This window comes from Agelaius tricolor, unplaced genomic scaffold, assembly GCF_023055355.1.
Source record: "Agelaius tricolor isolate 1412-34295 unplaced genomic scaffold, bAgeTri1.0.p SCAF_6, whole genome shotgun sequence".
Lineage (NCBI taxonomy): Eukaryota > Metazoa > Chordata > Aves > Passeriformes > Icteridae > Agelaius > Agelaius tricolor.
In genome coordinates this window covers 46,654,506-46,675,400 of record NW_027269266.1, presented here as the reverse complement: position 1 = coordinate 46,675,400, position 20,895 = coordinate 46,654,506, and the positions used below count along the sequence as shown (strand labels likewise).

The 20,895-nt window shown below is 39.2% G+C and overlaps 1 protein-coding gene across 2 annotated transcripts in view; it reads left to right on the top strand.

The window, feature by feature from the left end:
* Nucleotides 1–1,415: 1,415 nt before the first annotated feature.
* STAC (SH3 and cysteine rich domain) overlaps nucleotides 1,416–20,895 on the top strand; it is a 72,459-nt gene continuing 52,979 nt past the window's right edge. The window contains exons 1-3 of one of the 2 annotated variants that reach the window (XM_071429676.1): nucleotides 1,416–1,461; nucleotides 1,609–1,699; nucleotides 2,255–2,392. In XM_071429676.1, coding sequence (XP_071285777.1) covers nucleotides 2,276–2,392 — 117 coding nt within the window. In that variant the 5' untranslated portion in view covers nucleotides 1,416–1,461; nucleotides 1,609–1,699; nucleotides 2,255–2,275. Of the gene's footprint in view, nucleotides 1,462–1,608; nucleotides 1,700–2,254; nucleotides 2,393–2,455; nucleotides 2,610–20,895 lie in introns of those variants that run through there. The other variant, XM_071429677.1, reaches the window with a different exon arrangement.

Sequence of the window (20,895 nt, the reverse complement as noted above, 5' to 3'; positions counted from 1 at the left end):
TGGCTGTTCTAGGCTGGACCATCAGGGAAGGATGCAACTGCCAGGGCTGGAGCCTTCAATTGCTGTTGCCCTGCCAAGATCTCCGTTGCCCACAGCTGCCCTAATTCTCCAAAACTGTGGCTCTAATGAGTCACTGCTCATTGCTAAGAGGATGATTTTACAGCAAAGCCCAAATCTTACTTGCTCAGTGAAGAAATTACCTTTGCACCTGGAGAATTCCTCCAGCACTGAAGGGGATGGTCTAAGACACTGCTGCATTTTAGAAAGCAAGCCCTTGGAAATAAGTTCTTCTACTTACCTGCCAAATCTGCCCCTCTGAGCTGTGTATTTCCTTGCTTCAATCTCTGTTGTTACTGCCACTGCCTCAAGAGCAAACAGTATTCTCGTTTTGATCCCTGTAATCGTGTTAGTGACTACAGGCCAAATAATAGGTTCTACTGCCAGACCCTTAAGACACTCTTTTGCTCTGAAGCAGCTGTACAAATAGCATTGCAGCATTTCATCTTTATTGTCTGCTAAGGATTTTGGTATCTTATATGCTCTGTTTCAAAAACATAAAGACCTTTTCCCCATCTAAGTTCTAGTCCTGAAGATTCACTGGGGATTCAAAGAGAAGCTGATTTTTTTTTTCTGACTTCTGCATAGTTATTAAGAATACAGAGGCTGCAGGGCAATTTCTGCTCTGGCTTTCATCTGTATAACCCCTACTATCTTGTAAACTTGCTTTCACTTTCACACACTGATTATTTGAGGTGAAGGGGGCCTGCAAGGCAGCTCCAAGTAGCAATTGTGTGTCTAAGGGATGGGTCCAGAGGGGAATCCGGTGTCCTCTCCCAGAGCTACAAGGTACTAAAGATCACCTCTGACTTAGATCTGATCAAATCACCTCCAAACACCTGCACAGATCCACTAAACAACTATTTTTTTCCTTCTCACTTTCCAGGATTGCTATTAGAAAGATATTTGGGTTGCTTTTTTCTGTTTTCTTTAAATGAAAGAGTCATCTCCATCAGCCATATGGAGTGGCACCCGCTCAGCAAAGCGTATCTGGTGGGAAGCAGATCCATTCAACCTTTCACAATACAGACCTCAATTCAGCAGGGAAGAGAGCTGACAAGCACCTTTGCAGCAGATTTAAATCAGAGGCAAAACCTGAAGCAATATAAAGCAATCTGAGGCAGACAGCAAAGTCACGCTGACCTTCTGCCAGCAGTACTGCAGACCCAAGCGTGACTTCAGGTGCTGCATCCTCAGGAATGACGGCACTGGGGGAAGCCAACAGGCTCTTCCCAATGGCTGCCTCTGCTCTGCTGCTGCCTGATGGAGTGTTATCACTATGACAACCTACAGGTATAGTATGTGCATGATAGTGGGAGCTCCAGATGACCCAGATTGCGTGTGCATGCCTCAGAGCGGGGCTTCCCTGCCTGGGAGGGGAGCAAGGAACACGTGGATCCACAGGTAACACTCCTCTGACTCTGTCTTGTCATTTACTAGCAAGTTTGGGATGTGGGCAAGGTGGGAGCCTTAGAGACACTGAATAGCTAGGATTTTAAATAATCTTCTCTGGGACAAGGAAAAAGAGTAATTTTCCTCTTCTTTTTCTAGAACCCTTTTGCTGGGCTTCCTTTTCTTCAGTGAAAGACATGAAAGAATATAAGGATACCCTTCAACTCTGTCTTCACCAGTCTGTTAAAAGGTAAAATGCTTCCAAATCTCATATACACTGCCTGGCTCTGTGTTTGTGTGTGTGCATGTGCATGCACACGTTACTTTCTTTCACTACTATGACAGCACATGCTCCTCCAGAGCTATTCACAGCATTAGAAATACAACTCCTCCCTCCAGTGCTGTGCGTGTGTGTGTGTCTGTGTGTGTGTCTGTCTGTGTGTTTGTGGCTTGTGCTTACTGCTTCCCCTCTGATTGTGGGGCTGGCGGTCACGACGCTGCTCCACACCTCCAGGCTTCATATGGAGGGGAGGAGTATCGGGGAAAAGCAGGCACACAACTGACCTACAGAACCATCGATAACTTACTCCCTCGCAGCACAATCGCATAGGAAAGGGGAGGGAGGAAGGAGGGGAAGGAGGAGGAGGAGAAGGGGGAAAAAAAAGAAAATCCAGAGAATTCTAGTCTGGCAAATATAGTGAAACCAAGCGATCGGAGTTCATTTGCTCTAGAAGAGCAGAGAAGACAGAGGACGCTAAATGAAAAGAAGCAAGAACCATCTGTAGCTTTTTTTTTTCCCTGATAGTAGCGGTGTTTTAGAGGTAAAATGATTCCTCCGAGCAGCACGACTGAAGTCAGCGTGGACAGTGTGGAGAAAGAGAATGAAGTGGAGAGCACAGAGCAGCCCCCCTCTCCAGCATCAACTACCAGCCAGGAATCAAAGGTACTCAGAGAATGAGATTTTTTTTTTTCCCTCTTTCTTTGTTTTGAAAAGAGATGTATTGCTTTGATTTTCATTTGGAGCCCTGTGCCAGGATCAGCGGCAGAGTGCAATGAGCCACCTCTGACTGCGGTGCCTGCTCCGACACTCCTGCTTCTGAATTCTGCCTGTCACCTCAGGAGTCTGAGCTGGGAAAATACCTGCCTTCTGACATGTTTGGGTTTGTGGATTTTTGCCTGTGTTTTCTTCTCCTTGTTACGGTAACATCCTGGGGTAGTGACGGGGCTCAGGGAGGGGATTGCTGTCAATGTGCAGTGTTAGCTATTTTCACACCAAGTATCAGATCACTTAAAGGGTTTTTGTTGGAAAAATTGATTTTCCTCAAAGGTTCAGAGAAAATAATTTTGTCTGGAGGCTTGGGGTATTTCACCTGACTTTACTTCTCTGGCACGCATCAGTGAACTTTCACTGTTTAATGAGTCTCTTAAAACAGGACATAAGTCACAGCTTTATCACAATGCATGTACATCAGAAAGAAAAGGATTTTTGTTTTCACAGCCTTTTTTCTGTTTCTTTTTCAATGTGGTTCAATTTACCTTACTGAAAATCAACTTTCGGCTCAAATGGCATGGCCTCTGAATTTTTAATTGACTTGCATGTGAAAAGTTTTTCTGACTGCCAGGCTGTTACTTGGAAGACAGAGAGGCAAAAGGAAAAGTAGTAACCTTACATAATGAAAGTTCCTTGCAGCTGACTTGGATAATATGCTTTCACTGATCTTCTCTTACTTATGATTGATACCATGATAGCACCTGACAGATTTTTCTCTGAACTTCATAGTGATGCTGTGTAAACATGTAAAAATGGGGGGATCTTGTCACTAGGAGCTTACAGGTGGGTAAAGCCTCAGGAGGTGTGAGCAAAACAGCTGCTTGACAGGGAAGCTCTTGTGCTGGCCTGAGTTGAAAGGCAGTGCCTGCCTGGGTCTAATATAGAAAGACTGCTACATTATTGTGCAGTTACAGCTTTCCACTTTCCGGAGAGTGAGTTCAAATTATCCGTGTGTGTGGGTAGAGTTTTGACGCGGGCTTTAGGCTTCTTTATTTTATATATTTATTTAGAAGCTGTACTCCAAGGAGGAGAGCTGAGGTATTCCCTGTGTGATACAACCTCTTTAAAAGAGAAGAGCTTTTCCAGTAATAATAGCATACAGTATTCACTATACCCATTTAGCTCTACTGGAGTCTCCCTGGTTCATGGAAAATGAAATGTAAATGGAATTATTGGTATAAGCCCGGGCTCTAAAACGATACTGTACCTAAATCCCACCCCCCTGAGTCCACTTCTCTGGAATTACTGAAGTGTTATATGGGCAGTGGAAAGCTTTGCCTCTAGTGAGGTCCCAAAAGTACCTGCAGCCTTCAGTGCCCTGCCAGCACCAGCTGCTCAAGTGTTGTGGGCTGTGCATGGGGCCTGGTGGGTTGTGTGCTCCCTGTGATCCCAGCTGGGATCCTCACCCTGTGCCAGAATGGCTCAGGAGCTCCATGTGCCACTTGGTAACAACGGTGCTTGAGGGACTCTCCCGCTGGGTCACGGAATGCTCTTCCCAAAACAGACTGGCATGGATCCAAAACTCAGGGAAAGTGAAGAGCTGCTCAGAGGGTTCCCTCTTGCTGTTTGTGCACCCATGTGCTTCCAAGGATGACAACAGGAACTGGGCACATCTGGACAGAGAACAAATAGGCTGCAAACTAGTTTATAATCAAACATTATCATCATCAATTTTTTTCAGTCTTTGAGCATTTGAAGCAATCCACTGGAATGGGCAAAAGCTATGACCATGCAGTTGATTCCATTACTTGGATAGAGATATTCTTAGTAAACTAATAATCTGTGTATTCACATTTTAGAACTGCAAATATGATCAGATAGAATGATGTATTGTCATTGCAATAGATAGAGTCAAAAGAGTCTTCTGATTACTGGGGTAATAAGCTTTCTTTTTTTGGTCCAAGGAAACAGGAGGATGGAAAAAATCCTGTGATTTCATAAAGATATTGTTTATGCTTGATCTTGGTTTTTTTATTTTCTAAGATAACTCCTAAGGTGCTTCAGAAACTAGAGTCTGACAGAAGCATAGGTCAGTGCTTTTATCCTGTGGTGTCCCATGCTGAGGGAGCTATCCTGTCATTCACAGGAAACTAGGCTTTCTTCAGGAACTCTCTGCACCCATGTTAACAAGTTCATGTCTGCTGCATTTACTGCAAAACTGTTTGTGCAGTATCTAATTAGGCCAGAACAACTTTTTTCTGTGACAAAACACTTCAACTTGACAGATTTTTTTTTCTGTGGCAAAACACTCCACTTATTATGACTCCAAATATACAAAGAGAACCAACATGGATAATAGCAACCTTCAAAATGCCTTTGAAAACACTTCAGCAGAAAAGCAATTTTGAAAAAAATGATGTAGAACTAATAGCTGCAAGCTTCATCCAGTCCAGTGTAATCATAGACATTGGTGGCACATAATCCCTGCTCATATTAAAGTCCAGAAATGAGTTTTATCTCTCACCCTCCAGAGTGTACTTAGAAGAAAACAGAGAGCAGGTACTGCAACTTCTGACTAGAGCTGAGTTTGAGAGGCAGAACTTCAGGCTGCCACCAAGTAGCTGAAATTTGGAAGGATGACTCTCGTGTTAGTCACACACCTCTGTTGCAGGAAAGCAGCTCACTCTTAAACACATGCTAAAGCCTCCCTCCAGCTTTTCCTGTGGATTAGGAGCCTAGCTGCAGGTGAGCACACCCTGGCTGTTGAAAGAACCATCCTGTGGTACTGTATGTACTGCTACTGTGCTAAAAACCCTAAAGCCTGAGAGGCTAAGAATCTTGCAAAACTAATAATTAATTTATTAAACTGATTTATTGGCTCTTGAAAACATTTACTTCACACCTCAGTATGACTTGAGTGGATACTTTAAAGTTTATCAGGAGAATGACTTTAGGAGGGTACCATACAAATACATGCAATTGCTAAATTTTTTACATTTATGTAGTTGTAGTTATGGCTCCCACCTGTTTGGGACATTTACATCTGGTTTCCAAGAGAGCAAATTACTAGTTTGCCAAAGTCTTTTGTAAATCTACAACTCAGCAAGGGAGGAAGTCATTAGTTAATGAATCCTGAGGGAACATTTCTTCTGGATGGTAGCAATTAAAGACATATTGCATATTTATTTAACCACTAACTTAGCAATATAAGCAGAAATCTAGTGGAAGTAGAGATCATATTCCTGATGTGTTTTATCTAAATGTACCTTGGAATTTTGTAAAGAAAACTAAAATTTGAATAAATATGTATTCAAAGAAAGGAACCCTACACATGGCATGATTTCTTTGTGTTTTAGTGTAGCTGGCACATAATTCTTTATTATTAACTTTATTCTTGTTTTACCTTACTGGCATTTGTATATGAAGAGGAAAGAACCCACTTCTGCTCATTTCTTTAGTTATGAATCAAGTTGCTATCAATCTTCTGTGAGCAATGGCTGGGGTATTCCTAGGAAATAGGGTTATATTTGAAAATTCCTTTAGCAATTTAAGTTTTAGGGGGCACCTGAGCATCTACAATGCTTGAGCTAGTGCCACTAGGGTAGATTAGCACTGCTGATCTTCAAGCTATTAGAGTTCCATGTCAATATGTTAAAAGTCTTTCAGGCTTTCTCATATACCTCAGAAGGGTTTATTAAGTCTGACCCCTACCACAGTAGGCAATCTGTCATGTAAAAGTTACTTGTTTGAAAATATTGATGGATTTCTGTGAAGACCAAATTTTTTTCCCACAGTTTTCCCATTTCTGTCTACCATATTTGCTAAAATACAGCTATAATTGTGTTGTACTGTAATCACACATGTTTGAAAGGATTCAGAAATTTCCTCTGAACCACAAATTCATGGGTCGAAGAAGTTGCTCACGCTCAGGTCAGCTTGGTAATTTGAGCACCTAAAAAAATTGAAGAAAAAAAGATAAATTAGATATCCAAATATATATGGTATCTGGACTATGTATTTCAAAAAATAAATGAGTCAGCCTCAATCTGACTCTTTTAGACACACTGACTACCTAGTGGACAATATTCAGGGAAATGCAGACCATTATCTTCAAATTCAGGTATGACAATTCAGGAGATGCAGCAGTAGTTCCAACACGAGCTAGCCTGATAAGCAGTACATAAAATGGAAGTTGAAAAGAGTAGGAAGCCAATAAAACGATTAAGCATTGAAGTTCAAGATGTGAACTTCATTTATGAATATCTCCACATCTATCACAAAGACTGGACTTACATACCTGTCTTGCTGGATCAATAGAGCAATACTGCTTACTTGAGGTTCAAAACCAGGTGTTAATATTGGATATTGAACTAACATAAACAGCTTGAAACTCTTTGGGTTGTGTGGCATTTAAATCACTTAGAACTTGTGCTATGCTGTTAAGCAGAGATCTTCCCCACTTAAAGAGTTAATACTTTATGAGGCTGCATAGATGGTTACTCATCAATATTTCAAAAGGGCAGGGAGTATGGTGTGCAGTTAGTGTTTCACCCTCCACACCAGTGATAAATACCCAGCATGTAAACTGGTGCTCTAGTCTTCAAAGGAATACCAAACAGCTTTAAAACATCCCATGAAAGGGGAAGAAAGAACAGTTTTCCTTCTCAGTGTTACTTCCATGCCTCTGTGTCAAATGGTGAGTACATGCTGTGAAGGTAAGACTAAGGGAAAGAAATTGCTTTAAGTATTTTTACATGTTTTGCAACAAATTATGTAAAGGAAAATTTCATTAAAGCAGGAAAGTAATACTCTAACCAATCAATGTCTCCTCAGCAGACTCATTCTTGTGTTTACACTTATTTTGACTTTTCTTTCTTCTTCTTGTTCTGATTGAAACTCTCTGGTATTGTTTTTACTTTGATATATATGTCAGATAAGTTTCTAGGTACTTTGAGATATCTAAGACAAAGTAGAAATGTGATCGGTTCATTCTATTCACACTTTCAATGGTGTCAAAATGGAGAAGACATCTATTACATTTCTACAACTAAAAATGGCTCGACTGAAATCTGGTGTGGTAAGTAAAAAACAAATGGATTTTTAAAATAGTGCAAATTTTCACTGAAGCAAAACAAATTATTTAGACAGCTGGAAGAGAGTTCAGTCCACGGTCCAGTCTCTTACACAGTATTTCTCTTCATAAAGTAATTCTGTTGAATTCAGCTTTTACCACTACTTTTAAAATACTTTGCCAACACCTGTATGGTCTAAAAATGGCTAAGGGATATCCTCTACGCTTCATCCTCTTCTAATTCCAGTATACATTTCTTTTTTGCCAGCTTGTATGGCATTGTAATTTTAGTAATATTGCTTTAGTTTAAATATCTCCTTTCCATTCTTGGTGCAGGTTTCCATCACATAATAGACTTTCATATCTCTTAACAACCTTTAATTTTTATACTAAATAATCTGGGCTGACATAAAATGAACTCTCTATTCTTCATCTCATTCTGGTAGCAGAGCAGTGCCCCCATTTCAGTATTGAATAATCTTTCTTGAAAAAGAGTAAGTTTGTGCATGTTATTCATGAGAGCTTGCACAGTATCATTAATTCCCAGAAACCTTGCTTCTAACCCTTGTGTCTCCTAGTCACCCCTTGGTGAACCAGAGGTCTCCATTCTATTTTTCTGGAATTTCCAGGGGATCCAGGCAGGATACATTTGTCTGTCCTCATCTGCAGTGGTTTGAATCAGGTCTCTGGCACAGAAGTTGGCATTTCCAGGGCTGAACTTCATCACATTTCCCTGACTCCATCCCTCAAGACCAAGGCCTCTTCATATGTGATGATGCTTCCCATCTCATGTTAAGGAAGCGTCCCTGTCTGACCATCCAGGAGTTGCTCTTGCACAGTCTCTCTTGGACCACCCAAGCTGGGATCAAGGCCTCTTCCCAGCTTCCCATCCCACACTCACACAGTCACACCAGGGTTCCTTACCCACCTGACCCCAGATTTCCCATAGCACATTTCCAGATAGTTCGATCCTTAAAAAAATTTAATCACGGTGCAATAGCAAAAAACATCTTGAAGAGGTTGCCTCCAAGGTGGGACCCCAAACCAAGGAAACCCTGGGGGTTTACACCTTTAAAGATAAGCCTGGGAAAGCCTGGAGTCCTCAGCCCTGCCATGTCTCTGTGTCTGATCACCAGGCTGTGCCACAGGTCCCCATACCCTTTGTTATGCAAAGGGTCATCAGTTCACAGTCTTGCCTGGAGTCCTGCCACCCAGAGCTCAGTCTGCAGCTGCACACACAGAGCTGTCTGTGCTAAATGCACTCTTCAACAATGCCAGAGGGAAATGGCCTTATGGCCTGTGTAATCTTTGCAAAAAATCCAGTAATAAAAGTAGAGAGAGCAATATTGACCCTAAAACTATGTCAGTGCTGTTCTTTGAAGAACTCCACCAATGACCAGCCCTCAACCTCTCATTTCAACAGTATCCATCTCCCACTGAACTATCCATAAAACTTATTTAAAACTTTCTTCCTTTTGTGTCTTGGCTAATAGATTCCCTTTCAGCAACATATTCAATAATTTAAATTAAATCCAAGAAGACACAGTCTACCTTTGACGTAATACATTTTCTAGAAAATTGTCTAGAAAATTGTTCATCTTGTTCATTACAACTGGTCTAGAAAGATTTCTCTTTTTTTATTATTTCATTTTGATTTGGTTTTGTCAAATTCTGTTGAGGTCAGATCTACAAATCTGTATTTGCTGTGATCACATTTCCTGCCTCTCAACAGAGACCTCCATTTCACTTTACATCATTTCTGTCTTGATAAAGCATGTTAAGGAAACTTGTTTCTAGACTTTCAAAGTAAAATTTAATAACAGAGCTTAACTAGTTTCTTTTTTCCCTTTCACCTCAACAGACACATTGAACTGCTTTTTTAATGCCGTGCCATAAATTTCTGTAATCTCTTTCCTGTTGTTTCAGTTGTTTTTCCCCAGGATCACGGTTCTGGGAAGAAGGTAAGCTGAAGTGCTTGCTGAAGGTCCAAACCAGCCTTTTATCCTGTCCTTACTGTACCATAGCCTTTTTCTTCTTTTTCTTTCCCTGGCCCAAAGCTGTCCATTGACATCTACTAAAATACATTTTCAAAGGAGTCAGCTTTTCTTGACAATTAATATCTTTTGACCTAAAGAACTGTGCTTGAAAGATCCAGTTCAATTTCCACAGCATTTGTTTTACTTTTTTGGTTTCTCTTGTTCCCTTCCCCACCTTCTTTGTAGACTCTTTTCTTAGTCCAAATTTCCTTTTTGAGGTAACTATTTTCATGCAGTTTTCCAAGAGCACACATTCACAGAGTCTTTTCATTTATCTTCATTTCATAGCATTCGTATTAGTAGTAACAGCTTTGGAGAAATTATATGTCTCTTGCCCATCCAAGTACATTCAAGACAGCTCTGCTGTTAAAAGTTTGGGTCCTTCTGTGTTACACTCCAAAGAGTGATACAGTCTAAAATATGCCTCTAAGTATCTGAGAGTGCTGAAGGCCTGAAATTTCTTCAGGGTAATGGAGCACACCAGTTTTGGATTTTTGAAATCCAAAACATGGCTTAGAGGTTCATTTTTCCTGCGCACTTTATTTAATTTAAATGCAAGTCCTAACCATTTGATAGAAAACTGTAATTCTTTGTAGGACGGGGATTTTGCCTACTGCCTAGGACCCATTGCAGCATACTCCTGATGGGTATAAGATTGCATATTTGATAAATTTATACTCATGTTTGTCAGGCAGAAGGCTAGGCTTTCAGATGTGAGTGTGAGTTGAATATTCTTAACACAGTACTCAGTCCTGCACAACTTCCAGTTGCATAGGCAAGCAGTCATTCAGTGTTAAATAAGCATTTCCCAGGAAAGTGCTGAAGCATAAGCAAACCTTGCATGTTCATTAGCAAAGAGGACCAGCTGTGAAAATGAGAAATCTATGTGTGAGTGACTGAAATGATGAATTTGTTTGCCTTTGACATATGCCTCTGTTGGAGGAAACTCCCTTTGATTCAGTAGACCAATTGAGAGAGTAAATGCTCCTTGTTGGGGAATTTAACTCAGGAACCCTGTAAAATATATTTACCACGGATGTCTGAATAACAGATTTCTTGGGTCTCTGACATCAGCAGTTAAATATGACAAATGGCTTGCCCATCTTCTTATTTATTAAAATAAAATGGGTTTCATGTCTGTAGTCTCACATTACTAGAGGCTCATGGAATTTTTCTCCCTGACAGGTCAGCATTTCTTAGCTGACCAGTTTTTAAGTGATGAGAGTGGTTTGCTAAGTACTGTCAAATGAAAGTGTTACTGTTTAGGGGCTGCACTGGTGTTAAAAATACCATAGCATGAATAATTGTGAGACAGAGGTATTTCCCAGCCACAGGAGGCTGCAAGTTCAATATGGAATTGCAGTCCTTTAGGCAAGTAACAGCAACAACTTTAATGCTTTTCTTTTTTGCAGACATAATATGCTCCATCTCTGAGTGCCATTTGAAAGCTTTATTAAAATGCCACACATGCATTGTTTTATTAATGAAGATCATTTTGGCAGTCTAGTATTCTGAACAGAAAAGGAAAATGAAGCTGACCTACAGTAACTGATGATTAGGCTTGACTAAGATAGGAGAAAAAATACTATAAACTGGTATTCACAGAGCTATTAAAATCTGCATTTAGAATTTTTTTTCACTTATTCGTCAGAGTAAGACAAAGAAATGTATGCTTTGGAGGCACAGCTACAGGTGAGAGGGCAAAGTCAACCTGACAGATTGATATAGCAAATACTGTTAAATGTGGTCTTACAGACAAATGCCTGCTATCTCAGTATTCAATTTCTTCTTTTTTTTTTTTTTTTTTTTTTTGCAAAAATTACCCATTCATAGTGGAGGGAGACATCAGCTTTTGTCAACCACAGGAAGGGTCAGATTTCTGGCACAACGCAAACAAGTCACCTTCTAAACTGTCACTTATGTAGGTGTACTATTTGTCATTGATTTGCCAGTATTTTCCCTGCCAGTTTAAATTCTGTGGTTCCTAAAATCAAAATATCTTGTGACTGAAATGAGAGTCTAAAAGCCCTGACCTGTGCATACAGTGAGAAACAGCCCTGGACTGGGCATCTCTATGCTCATGAGTGAACAAAACATTCAGCATGGTAAACTTGTCAGTGTCCCTGACTGCTGTGCAGTTAAATTGAGAATCCAGTTGTTAAGAGGCTTCAGGCCCAAAATGCACTTATTCTTATCAGCTAGTATTAGTCAACTCAAGGACCTGGCATATACAATTTTTGTTGTATCTCTTAGTGTACTTATTTATATTATTTATAAGTGGTATTAGATAATTTCTCACTTATGTTCACACATCTTTTAATTTAAATTATCTAATTAAGGAATAATTTACAAATAAACATAAGGTGACTTGTAATGAGTTGCCAAATATTTCTGATAACAAGCATTCCAGTGAAATACATGCTTCTGGAGTGCTTTTAAAAAAAAAAGCACTTACTGCTTATTTTTCAATGTCAAAACATCTGGTTCTGACAATTGTTCAGTTTCTTAATTGTGTAAACTTTTGCTAAGGTGCTTTCCCTGATTGCAAGTGAAATTTCCAGACAAAAGAGGAGGGAAAAATGCATCCCAGGTTACATTGGACAGCCTCACCTGTAATTAGAGACCAACTATAGGCAGGTAAGTTAGTAGTTCAGTCCTCCTCTGTTATAAATGGAACACGGACCAAAACTGTTTTATCAAAGGTGACTTTGAGGAAAAGCCTGCTTTGTGTGATCTAAATTAGCCTCTCTGAGCAGAAATCTTTTTTTCTATTGACCAGAGTAGGCAGCTACAGCTGAGTTAAAAGCTCAAATTTAAGTGAGGTGAGCACCACTGAGATTCTGTCAGAGCGAGGTCTTGAACCTTGCCTACAAATACTGGTCAGCTGTCTGTCCCCCTGCATGGCTAGTCTGTCTGACTTTCCCTTCTCCTTCCCACAGGCCTCTCAAAGACATTCTGAAAAGCTGCAGTTGGGGGTTTTTTTTAATGCCAACGCAGAACAAAATCATTCAAACATCGAAAATTTTTGCTAAGCGAAACTGCTGTTTGCAGACAGTCCTATAATGGGAAGTTATGCACCTATGAGAAAGAGAGAGAAAAGTGTGAGCCTGTCCAGGCTTCAGAGTGTGAAGTGCTGCTGTTAAGCTGTAGCCACAAGATGAATCATGTACCAGTTTCACGAAGTATGGGCATGCAGGAGTCTTTGGCAGGTTCACAGCAGTTAGATCTATCTCCTAAAGCTGCTTATAATGGCAGCTCCAGGAGGTAGATCTGACTGCTGTGATCATCCTCCTGACCATTAAAGATCCAGTTAACTTTTGTGCTACCTCACCCACTCACACTCTGCCTTTCAATGACTCTTTCTTCCTTCTCTGCTCCTGCTCTCACACTAATGCTTGAAACCATGACCAGGCTCTCTGATACATGAGTCTTTACAGGAAAACCTTCCATGTTTCCAGGCTCAGCCAAATTTAGATATTTCTGTTAAGAAAATGGATGGTGGTTCTTCTGTTAGGGAAAAGGACCTTTCATAAACACTGTGTGGATGCTGATGCTCAGGCCATAAGTACTCTTGGAGAAAAAAGCAAACCCCACAGTTTGTACTTTCCCCTTCACCTATACTCAAGCTGTACTTGCATTATTCACAGAGGAATGCCTTCAGTTGCATTTAACCTCCTCACATATTCTAGTTTTATCCTTGTGTGTGGATACCTATTTACCCCTTGATGTAACCTCATCGTGTCTTTATATGTCTATGCAGGAAACTATACACAAATTTAAAACCTGAACAATGAGGTAATACAAAATATTCCTTATGGAGAAGAAATAAAGCCCTCTTCCTAGTTTGCCCATCTTTTCCCCTCCTTTTGGGGTAGGTAACTGAGGGCCAGTGCTACTCAAAACAGCCCTTTTCAAGTGCACTGCTGCTGAAAAATCTTTTGAGCTCCTGCCTTCCCCAGAAGCTTAGGTTCCCACAGACTTCTTCAGGCTGCAATTCTGCTCTTCAACAGCACTGGCTTTTTTTAGCGGTACCTGCCTGGCATCCAAGAAAAATGCTCTGGACATCTTCCTTAGAAACTATCAAAGCTAATATGAATGCCAGCAGCTGTAATAGACCTACCTGAATCCTTCTAGAATGTAGAAAAATTAAAAACATTTCATAAAGGTCCAAAAAAATGACATTCAAACCTTAAATGAAAAAATCTGAATGGAGTGATTTTTCTCAGAGGAGAATGCATCTATCACTAGATGCTGGCCATAAGAAGTAGCCACTCAGTCCAGTCAAAAAAGCATCAGTTCTTTTTTAAACAAGATGAGAAAGCTAGCCCATTTTTTTTTCTGGCATTGTAGGGAACACGCTGTAATAAATACAATATTCCCAAAGTAGCAATAGAGGTAATGTCATTTTGTCTTTACTACCAGCTGCTGAATTCTAGAAAAAGAAAAATCTCCTTTCCATGACTTAATATCTCTCCAGTACAATCCCACACATAGCCTCTGCTGCATATAAAAAAAAAACAACTGATGGGAGAAAATGGATATAAATCTCAGAATTTAGCACTGCACTTGCTCTTTAGTTCAGCAGTAGACAGTAACTGTATTTCTGCTGTAATATTTCACATGCCTTATAAGTCAGTGTTACTCAGCTAATATCAAGAATTCAAGAATTGCACCTACTCTAACAGTAGAATAGATGAGACAAAGGGAATCTTTTCATAGAAAAACTCCCCACTTTCATAGGATTCATATTCCCATTCTTTAAAACTCTATTAACTTGACTTTCCTTTCTTCTTCCTTCTATGTCCCTTCTTTCCTGCCTGTCTGAATCCCTCAAGCAGCCCCATGCAATATGCTGCTCCTCTTGAAGTCACAGATATTATTTTTGTCAGACAAGGCTTCACAGTTTTAAGATCCCCGACTTTCTTATCAAAGTAGTAACTCTTATTAAATTAAATAATTGGTAATATATCTCAATGACAACAGCTCTTTTCTCTTGCAACACCAAAATTATGAAGCTTCATTTATTAGGTGAACACAACATCGTGACAGTATTAGAAGCTTTTTCTTCAAAAACAGTATTACAATTATTAGATGTTTGTGTTCAGGATTTCATTACCAACAGTTTAAATTTAGAGAGTTTTGAGGAACTTAAAAAAAGTCTTAAAAGTCAGAATGAAATGTACCTCAGAAAGAGCTATATTCTCTACTTTTCTACATATGGTATCCTGTATGTAACCATCTTTTTACACAAAACCAGCTATCTTAGTATGAAACCACATTTTCACAGTTCAGTCATTATAATCTTGAAATTTTGATAGAGGTAATTTGAGAAGGAAAATTGTGCAGCTGGTGAGGATAAAAATAAAATGGCTTTGTTTTGCAGGGTTGATCTTGAAACAGTAGCTGGCTGAAGATATGTTCAGCAGCTTGGAGGTTTAGGAAAAAATATAAAAGAAATGGATTAGCCTGAGGCAAAAGGAGTCAAAGATAGATCATAAATCTCATATTTAACAACTCCTGCTAATTAACATCTCCAAATATATGTGTTTACATTGTCAACTTCTTGAAGCGGTGGTTAGGCCTTCAAATGTCTCCATGAAGTGCCAACTAACTGTGTGTCATCTGCATGACAATATCATGACCAAGTTAAACAGATTTTCCATGTGGAGAATTGGCCTATTCTTTATGTAGGACATTCGATGCAGATTTTGCTTGTCATGACTAAAAAGTCATAACAAAAAGACAAAAGACAGAGTTAGACAGAAACTTTCTGTAGCAGTAAAAGATTCATTGGAAACAGGTACTACAAGCATAATTTTCCCCAAAAAAATATTTTTAAATGCTTTTTGGAAATTAGAGAGTTACTAGAGTACATTTGTTTAAAGGAATAAATGCATACTGTAAGTTGCACTTCGAGAAGAGCCTTAATGGAAAATGTACCAGATCTGGACTGGATCTGAAAATAAACATATTTTTGTCATGGTGGACAGTAAGATAACTGGATGCAGAAAAAATGACAAGGAAAATTTTATCAAGGTAGAAAAAAATTTAGTTGACACAGCATTTTTTATGTAGCTGCTATAGTGGTAGCTGCTATAGGACTTAAGAACTGAAAATACAAGATGAACAACACCCTGTGGGTGCCCAGATAAAGAATGGAGAAACCCAGAGGATTGACTAGCTTTGCTCCTTGTGTGCTATCATCTCTGCCCCCAGATCCAGGACTTCATGCCAGAGTGGTTTCAGGGCAGCAATGTGCACCAGGACCATATGGATCCTGTCAGATTTGTGGTGCCTAAACCAGCGCTGCCAGGATGGCCAAATGCCCTGGCTGGCAAGAAGCAGTGTTCACACAATGAGACATTGTTAGTCTTCAGGAGGGGCAAAAGGAAGATAGAAAGCAGCAAATTTGGTACCAGATTGCAAAACTATGCACAAGAAGAGGAAGGGAACCATGAAAATGAAATTGGAAGGGAACCAACAAACACTGCTAATATTCTGTAAGATATAAGTTCCTGTGCCATCTCTCATGGAGTTGTGTTTGAAATGGAAACATGAAAACAAATTGTAAAATTTGGATCTGAGTCCCTGTTTGTGAACAGGCAGCAAAGAAATGAGTGAAGAAATCTGTGGGATCATGTATGACAAAAATATTGGCCTGTGGGCTTCGTTTAAGCCGATAGGCCATACAGCACCCAAATTCTTGCATTTCTCATGTTCTAGCTCTTTCTTTGACTGAAAACCAAAATAATATCATCTCAAAGTTAAAGCACAGTAGCTAGGCAAGAATTGGACAGAATATATTCACACAAAGTATGAATTGATACAATTGTCCAGGAAGGACAGGAGAAGCAGAAGCATAATGTCACCTGGATCTAGCTATAATTGGTTGTAGAGCAGCACAATTTAGAAAAGAGTAGTTTAAGAAAAAGAGGATGGAATTGAAAAGTTAGATAAAGTCAGCCAGGTAACAGAATGTCAAATGTGGCCAGGTGTTTTTTCAGGCTGCCTGCAGAAATCCTTTATTTTAAAGTATAAAACACAGTATAAAACCTTAAAAAATATTTTTTTATTTCAAAACATGCAAACAGCAAAAAAACCTCCAATAACCCATCCAAACCCTGAGCCTTTACTGAGGATACATGCTCACTGAAGTCAGTGGGAGTTAGCAGTAAAGAAAGACCTTTAGGATTTGGCCCAGTGACAATTATTTTGTCGTAGAGCTGAGCACTTACATGTTTTCATTGCAAAGCAATTTTAACAGTGTAAGTTTTGAGCCTCAGAAGTAAGAGTGGAAACACTGACAGAGTATTAACTGTAACAACTCCCAGCAGGTCTTGGACTTCTTTTTTGTTTTAAGATGACACAAATGTGATAATTCCGCATGTGGGTTGTGGTGTTCACGTTAATTTGCCCTCATTTAGTATCAGCCTCTCTGCAAGATGAATTTCCATATTTGCTTCAAGAGATAAACTACTATTTAAAGTATTATAAAACAGCTCTGTTTACAAAAATAAAAGAAAAAAAAAAAAAGAAAAGAAAATCTATCAAAGATATTAGTGGAAATTATTGCTGTAGGTAGCCCAGCATTTTTAGCAGAACACTGTTGTGTTTTGGGTTTGGTTTTTTTTTTGAGGTCCAAGGGTGTCATACTGAGACAGAAGATCAGCAGGGGAAATGCACATTTCATAGAGGTACAGACATGAGATACAGTCAAGGACGATTAATGTTACATTCACAATCACATTTGTTCCATATTATTCATGAGAAGGAAAAGAAACAAAACTCAGGTCCTATTATTATCAATCTGGAAGACTCTCAGCAGGTAGTTACCAGTGTAGCTTCTTTCACCTCAGCAGGGCTGCCTGGATTTACATCACTCTGAAACCCAGCCTTTTAATCTCTTAAATTTCATTGTGCCACGTCCGCCACAGCAAGGATTAATAAATGACTGAATCAGGAGTTACCAAAGGGTTCTAAATGTTCCATTTAGAAGCTGAAATGGAAAAGAGCTATCAAAAAAGAGATGCAAAATATGGGATTCCCAGAAGGGACTCAGAGATAACAGTCCAAATGCCCTCTACATCCAGAGGCAAGAGATAACAACATCCTGGTAGAGACAAAGTATGGAGATGACTGGCTGCTTAGCAACCAGGTGCCTGAGGTGGAGCCCAAAGTACAAAAGAAGATGTTGTAAACGCTTACCTTTCTTGAAATTGAAAGTACAGGCTGATTTTTTTTATTTTTTATTTTTATGGAAGGCCTATTCCTAACCATCTCTTGCTTTCTTCATGAGTTTTTATTTTGGTTTCAGGAGGAAAAATTTGAGACAGTTCTATTGTCAGACTATGAAAGGGAGCTACATAAAAGTCTGCACCAGACACCTTTCGTAAACTGAATTATAAAGGATATCCTGCAGCTGTTGCCACCTATGTGGAAACAGTTATTTAGCAGCAGGGAGAATAGAATCCTGGATATAGCTACAGGATTTGTAGTCTTTGCTCCTGAGAGAAGCAGCCTGTCTTTTGTTAGGTGAGGCAGCAGGGGAGATCAAAGAGATAAAATATTTTGCAACCCTGATATTTGATAATGACTGAAGTGTTCTTTAGTTTGATTTGCAAAGTGTTTTGCTTTATGCACATGTTGACAAAGGAGGGAGAACTGATGATCAGTGAGCTCAGTAGATCTTTTTTGGGGAATGATAATCTGATTTTTGTCAATTGGATTACAAACTTCGGAAAGCTACAGTACAGATTCTGTGAAAGATACTGTGACTTGTTATCTTGAAATACTGCAAATTTGAGAAAGATTCTCTGCTAGAAGCAGGCTGAATGCAAACCATGGTTGAGGGTTATTACATTTTCCCCACAAAAAATAAACTTGAATCAAACCTGTTAGGATGTTTGAAGAAATACTGATAGACACTAGACCTCATTAAGATAATGTAATATGCACTCCTTTCCCTCTAGATTACTCTATCTAATACAGTTTGGTTAAAATAAATCGAAGGAATACATCAAAATAGAGCTGTTCAAACACATAAAAGCAAAAATTATGTTAGATATAAAATTTGGGAGTTTGGGTGTGGATTTTACTCAGTTCTTGATTAAAAAAAAAGCCTTGCATTTTTCTTCATTTTCATTCATACAAGTATTTATTCTGCATAAGTTTCCTCCTTTTTATAAACTATTTTAAACTTTTTAAATGACTGTGAGTTTGTTGAAGTTACAATGAAAATATAATGTAGCAGGGAAGGTAATGTGAGCTCAGGGTAAGTCACAATTACAGACAATCTAATAGAGTGTCTACCCTTTTTATGCCTTAGGACTACGTAGACCGTTCTGAACATAATAGAGAGAGAAAAGAATTTCCCTGAGATTTGATGTCAATTGATACACTTAATAAATTGTGTTTCCTCAAATCTATCACTCACTGGACTGCATTACTTTATTCTATCATATATGATGCTGAATTTTGAAGATATATAAGGAATTCAGATCACATAGGAGACTTTTCATGTTTTCAGGCCTTAAAACTTCATGTACTTCATCTCACGTTTACCTCACATATTTGCCAATCCTGGTTCCTTGAAGAATTAGATGACAACACACATTAAAACGTAGGATAAGTTCAAACCAAGTGCAGGAGCACTTGTTGAGAACCAGGTGAATTTTTATCTTGGTTTAAACCAAACCAGAGTCACAGAGAATGAACAGCTCTGCTAAGCAAAGGGCCTGTTTGGCTACATGTGCAGGCTGACCTCTGGATAATTCAGAGGTCTGCTAACTAGGGATGCAAATGCCCAGCTGGCAAGGATGTAGTACATCAGGAGAGGGCTGAGGACATGGGATTCACACAGACATTTGTGAGGGTAGTGACACCTGGGCATCCCTTCAGATTTCATGCTTTCAAGCCCTGAGGCTCTTTCAAGGATTTTTGCTGCTATGCTCTGTCATGCCAATCAGAGCATTTGATTGTAGTTTAGGATTCTATGTGTGAAACAAAATCACAGAAAGAGCCCTGCCTAGAAAGGTTTATATTCTAAATAGGTCTGAGAATCCATGAACAGGTTTAAAAAATAATATGAGACAGGAAGGAGAATCTGAGGATGATGATCAGAGCTATGAGAGCCAAACAGAGTAGCTGAAGGTACACAATGAATCACTAATAATATTATTGGTAGGTATTATGACAAATGGCTCTTCTTTGACTATTTCAATACAATATTCAAGCAGAAAGATTGAATTATTTCCTTTTTAGAATACCAACAAAAATATTTGTTCTAACAACAGCTAAGCAACCTGTTTGGGAAAATACACAAATATAATACGTAGCAGATTCTCCAGTAATGAACACCCCTTCTTTGTCTGTAGTGGATTAAATTATACAGCTTCCAAGAGAGCTGGCTAGAGAAAACACATCTGCATGATATGGCCAGATTCTCAGACTGTATAAATCATCTGCAATTGAAGTCAGTTTAGCTAATTGTACTAGCAGAGCATTTTGACTATTTATTATTTGGAAAGAAGATGGTAGAAAAGAAATCGGCTTTGCTTACAAGTTTTATCATGGGTGCCTTGCCAATAAACAATACAACCCCTTAAGTATTAGAAATATCCTTTTATCTTGTTAATGTTATAAGACATGGTACTCCTCTCATCAGCAGGCAAACACACATATTGTTTATGAAATTGCATACTGCCTTTAGGCATCTTATAATCTTATTTTTGCTCATTAAAATGTCAAGGCAGAGAATTTTCAATTCAAAATCTGTAAAAAACCTGCTCTTGTCTGTCCTCAAAAATCACTTGCTTTTGTATCTCTCAGTTTTAAGAAGAAAATCATTAGCCTTCATGCTCACAAAAAGTAAGCACTCCTATTTGAGCTGGTTCCCTGTTGGCTCTAGATCAGCACAGCTAGCTGGAGCCCAGAAATGGCGCCAGGGTAGCTTATACCCTGGTAACATCCAGTTCTTCAACAATGCAAGTAAACAACTGAAGTATGTCCTGAGAGTTGCTAATACAAATTGAATGTTCCTTGACCCAGAAAATGGACTGTACTCAGCAGAGGAGATGCCATTCATCAAGGCTTTGTTCTCTCCCTTATTTGAAACACTTTTGGTCTGAGTCCCTTTTGGTAATAGCCCCTGTACCTGACATTGTCTCTAGCAAATCTACACATCATCTGAACCATGTGTGTTGAGTCCTTCTTTTAAACCAATATGAGAGTCAAATAATTTGGAAATTTGCTCTAAGAAGCTGCAAGGAAGGAAAAATGGTTCCTTACAGCAGGTGGATGTTTATCTCACAGCAGAGTGAAATCTGTTGACAGAGCATTTTTAGTCTGCA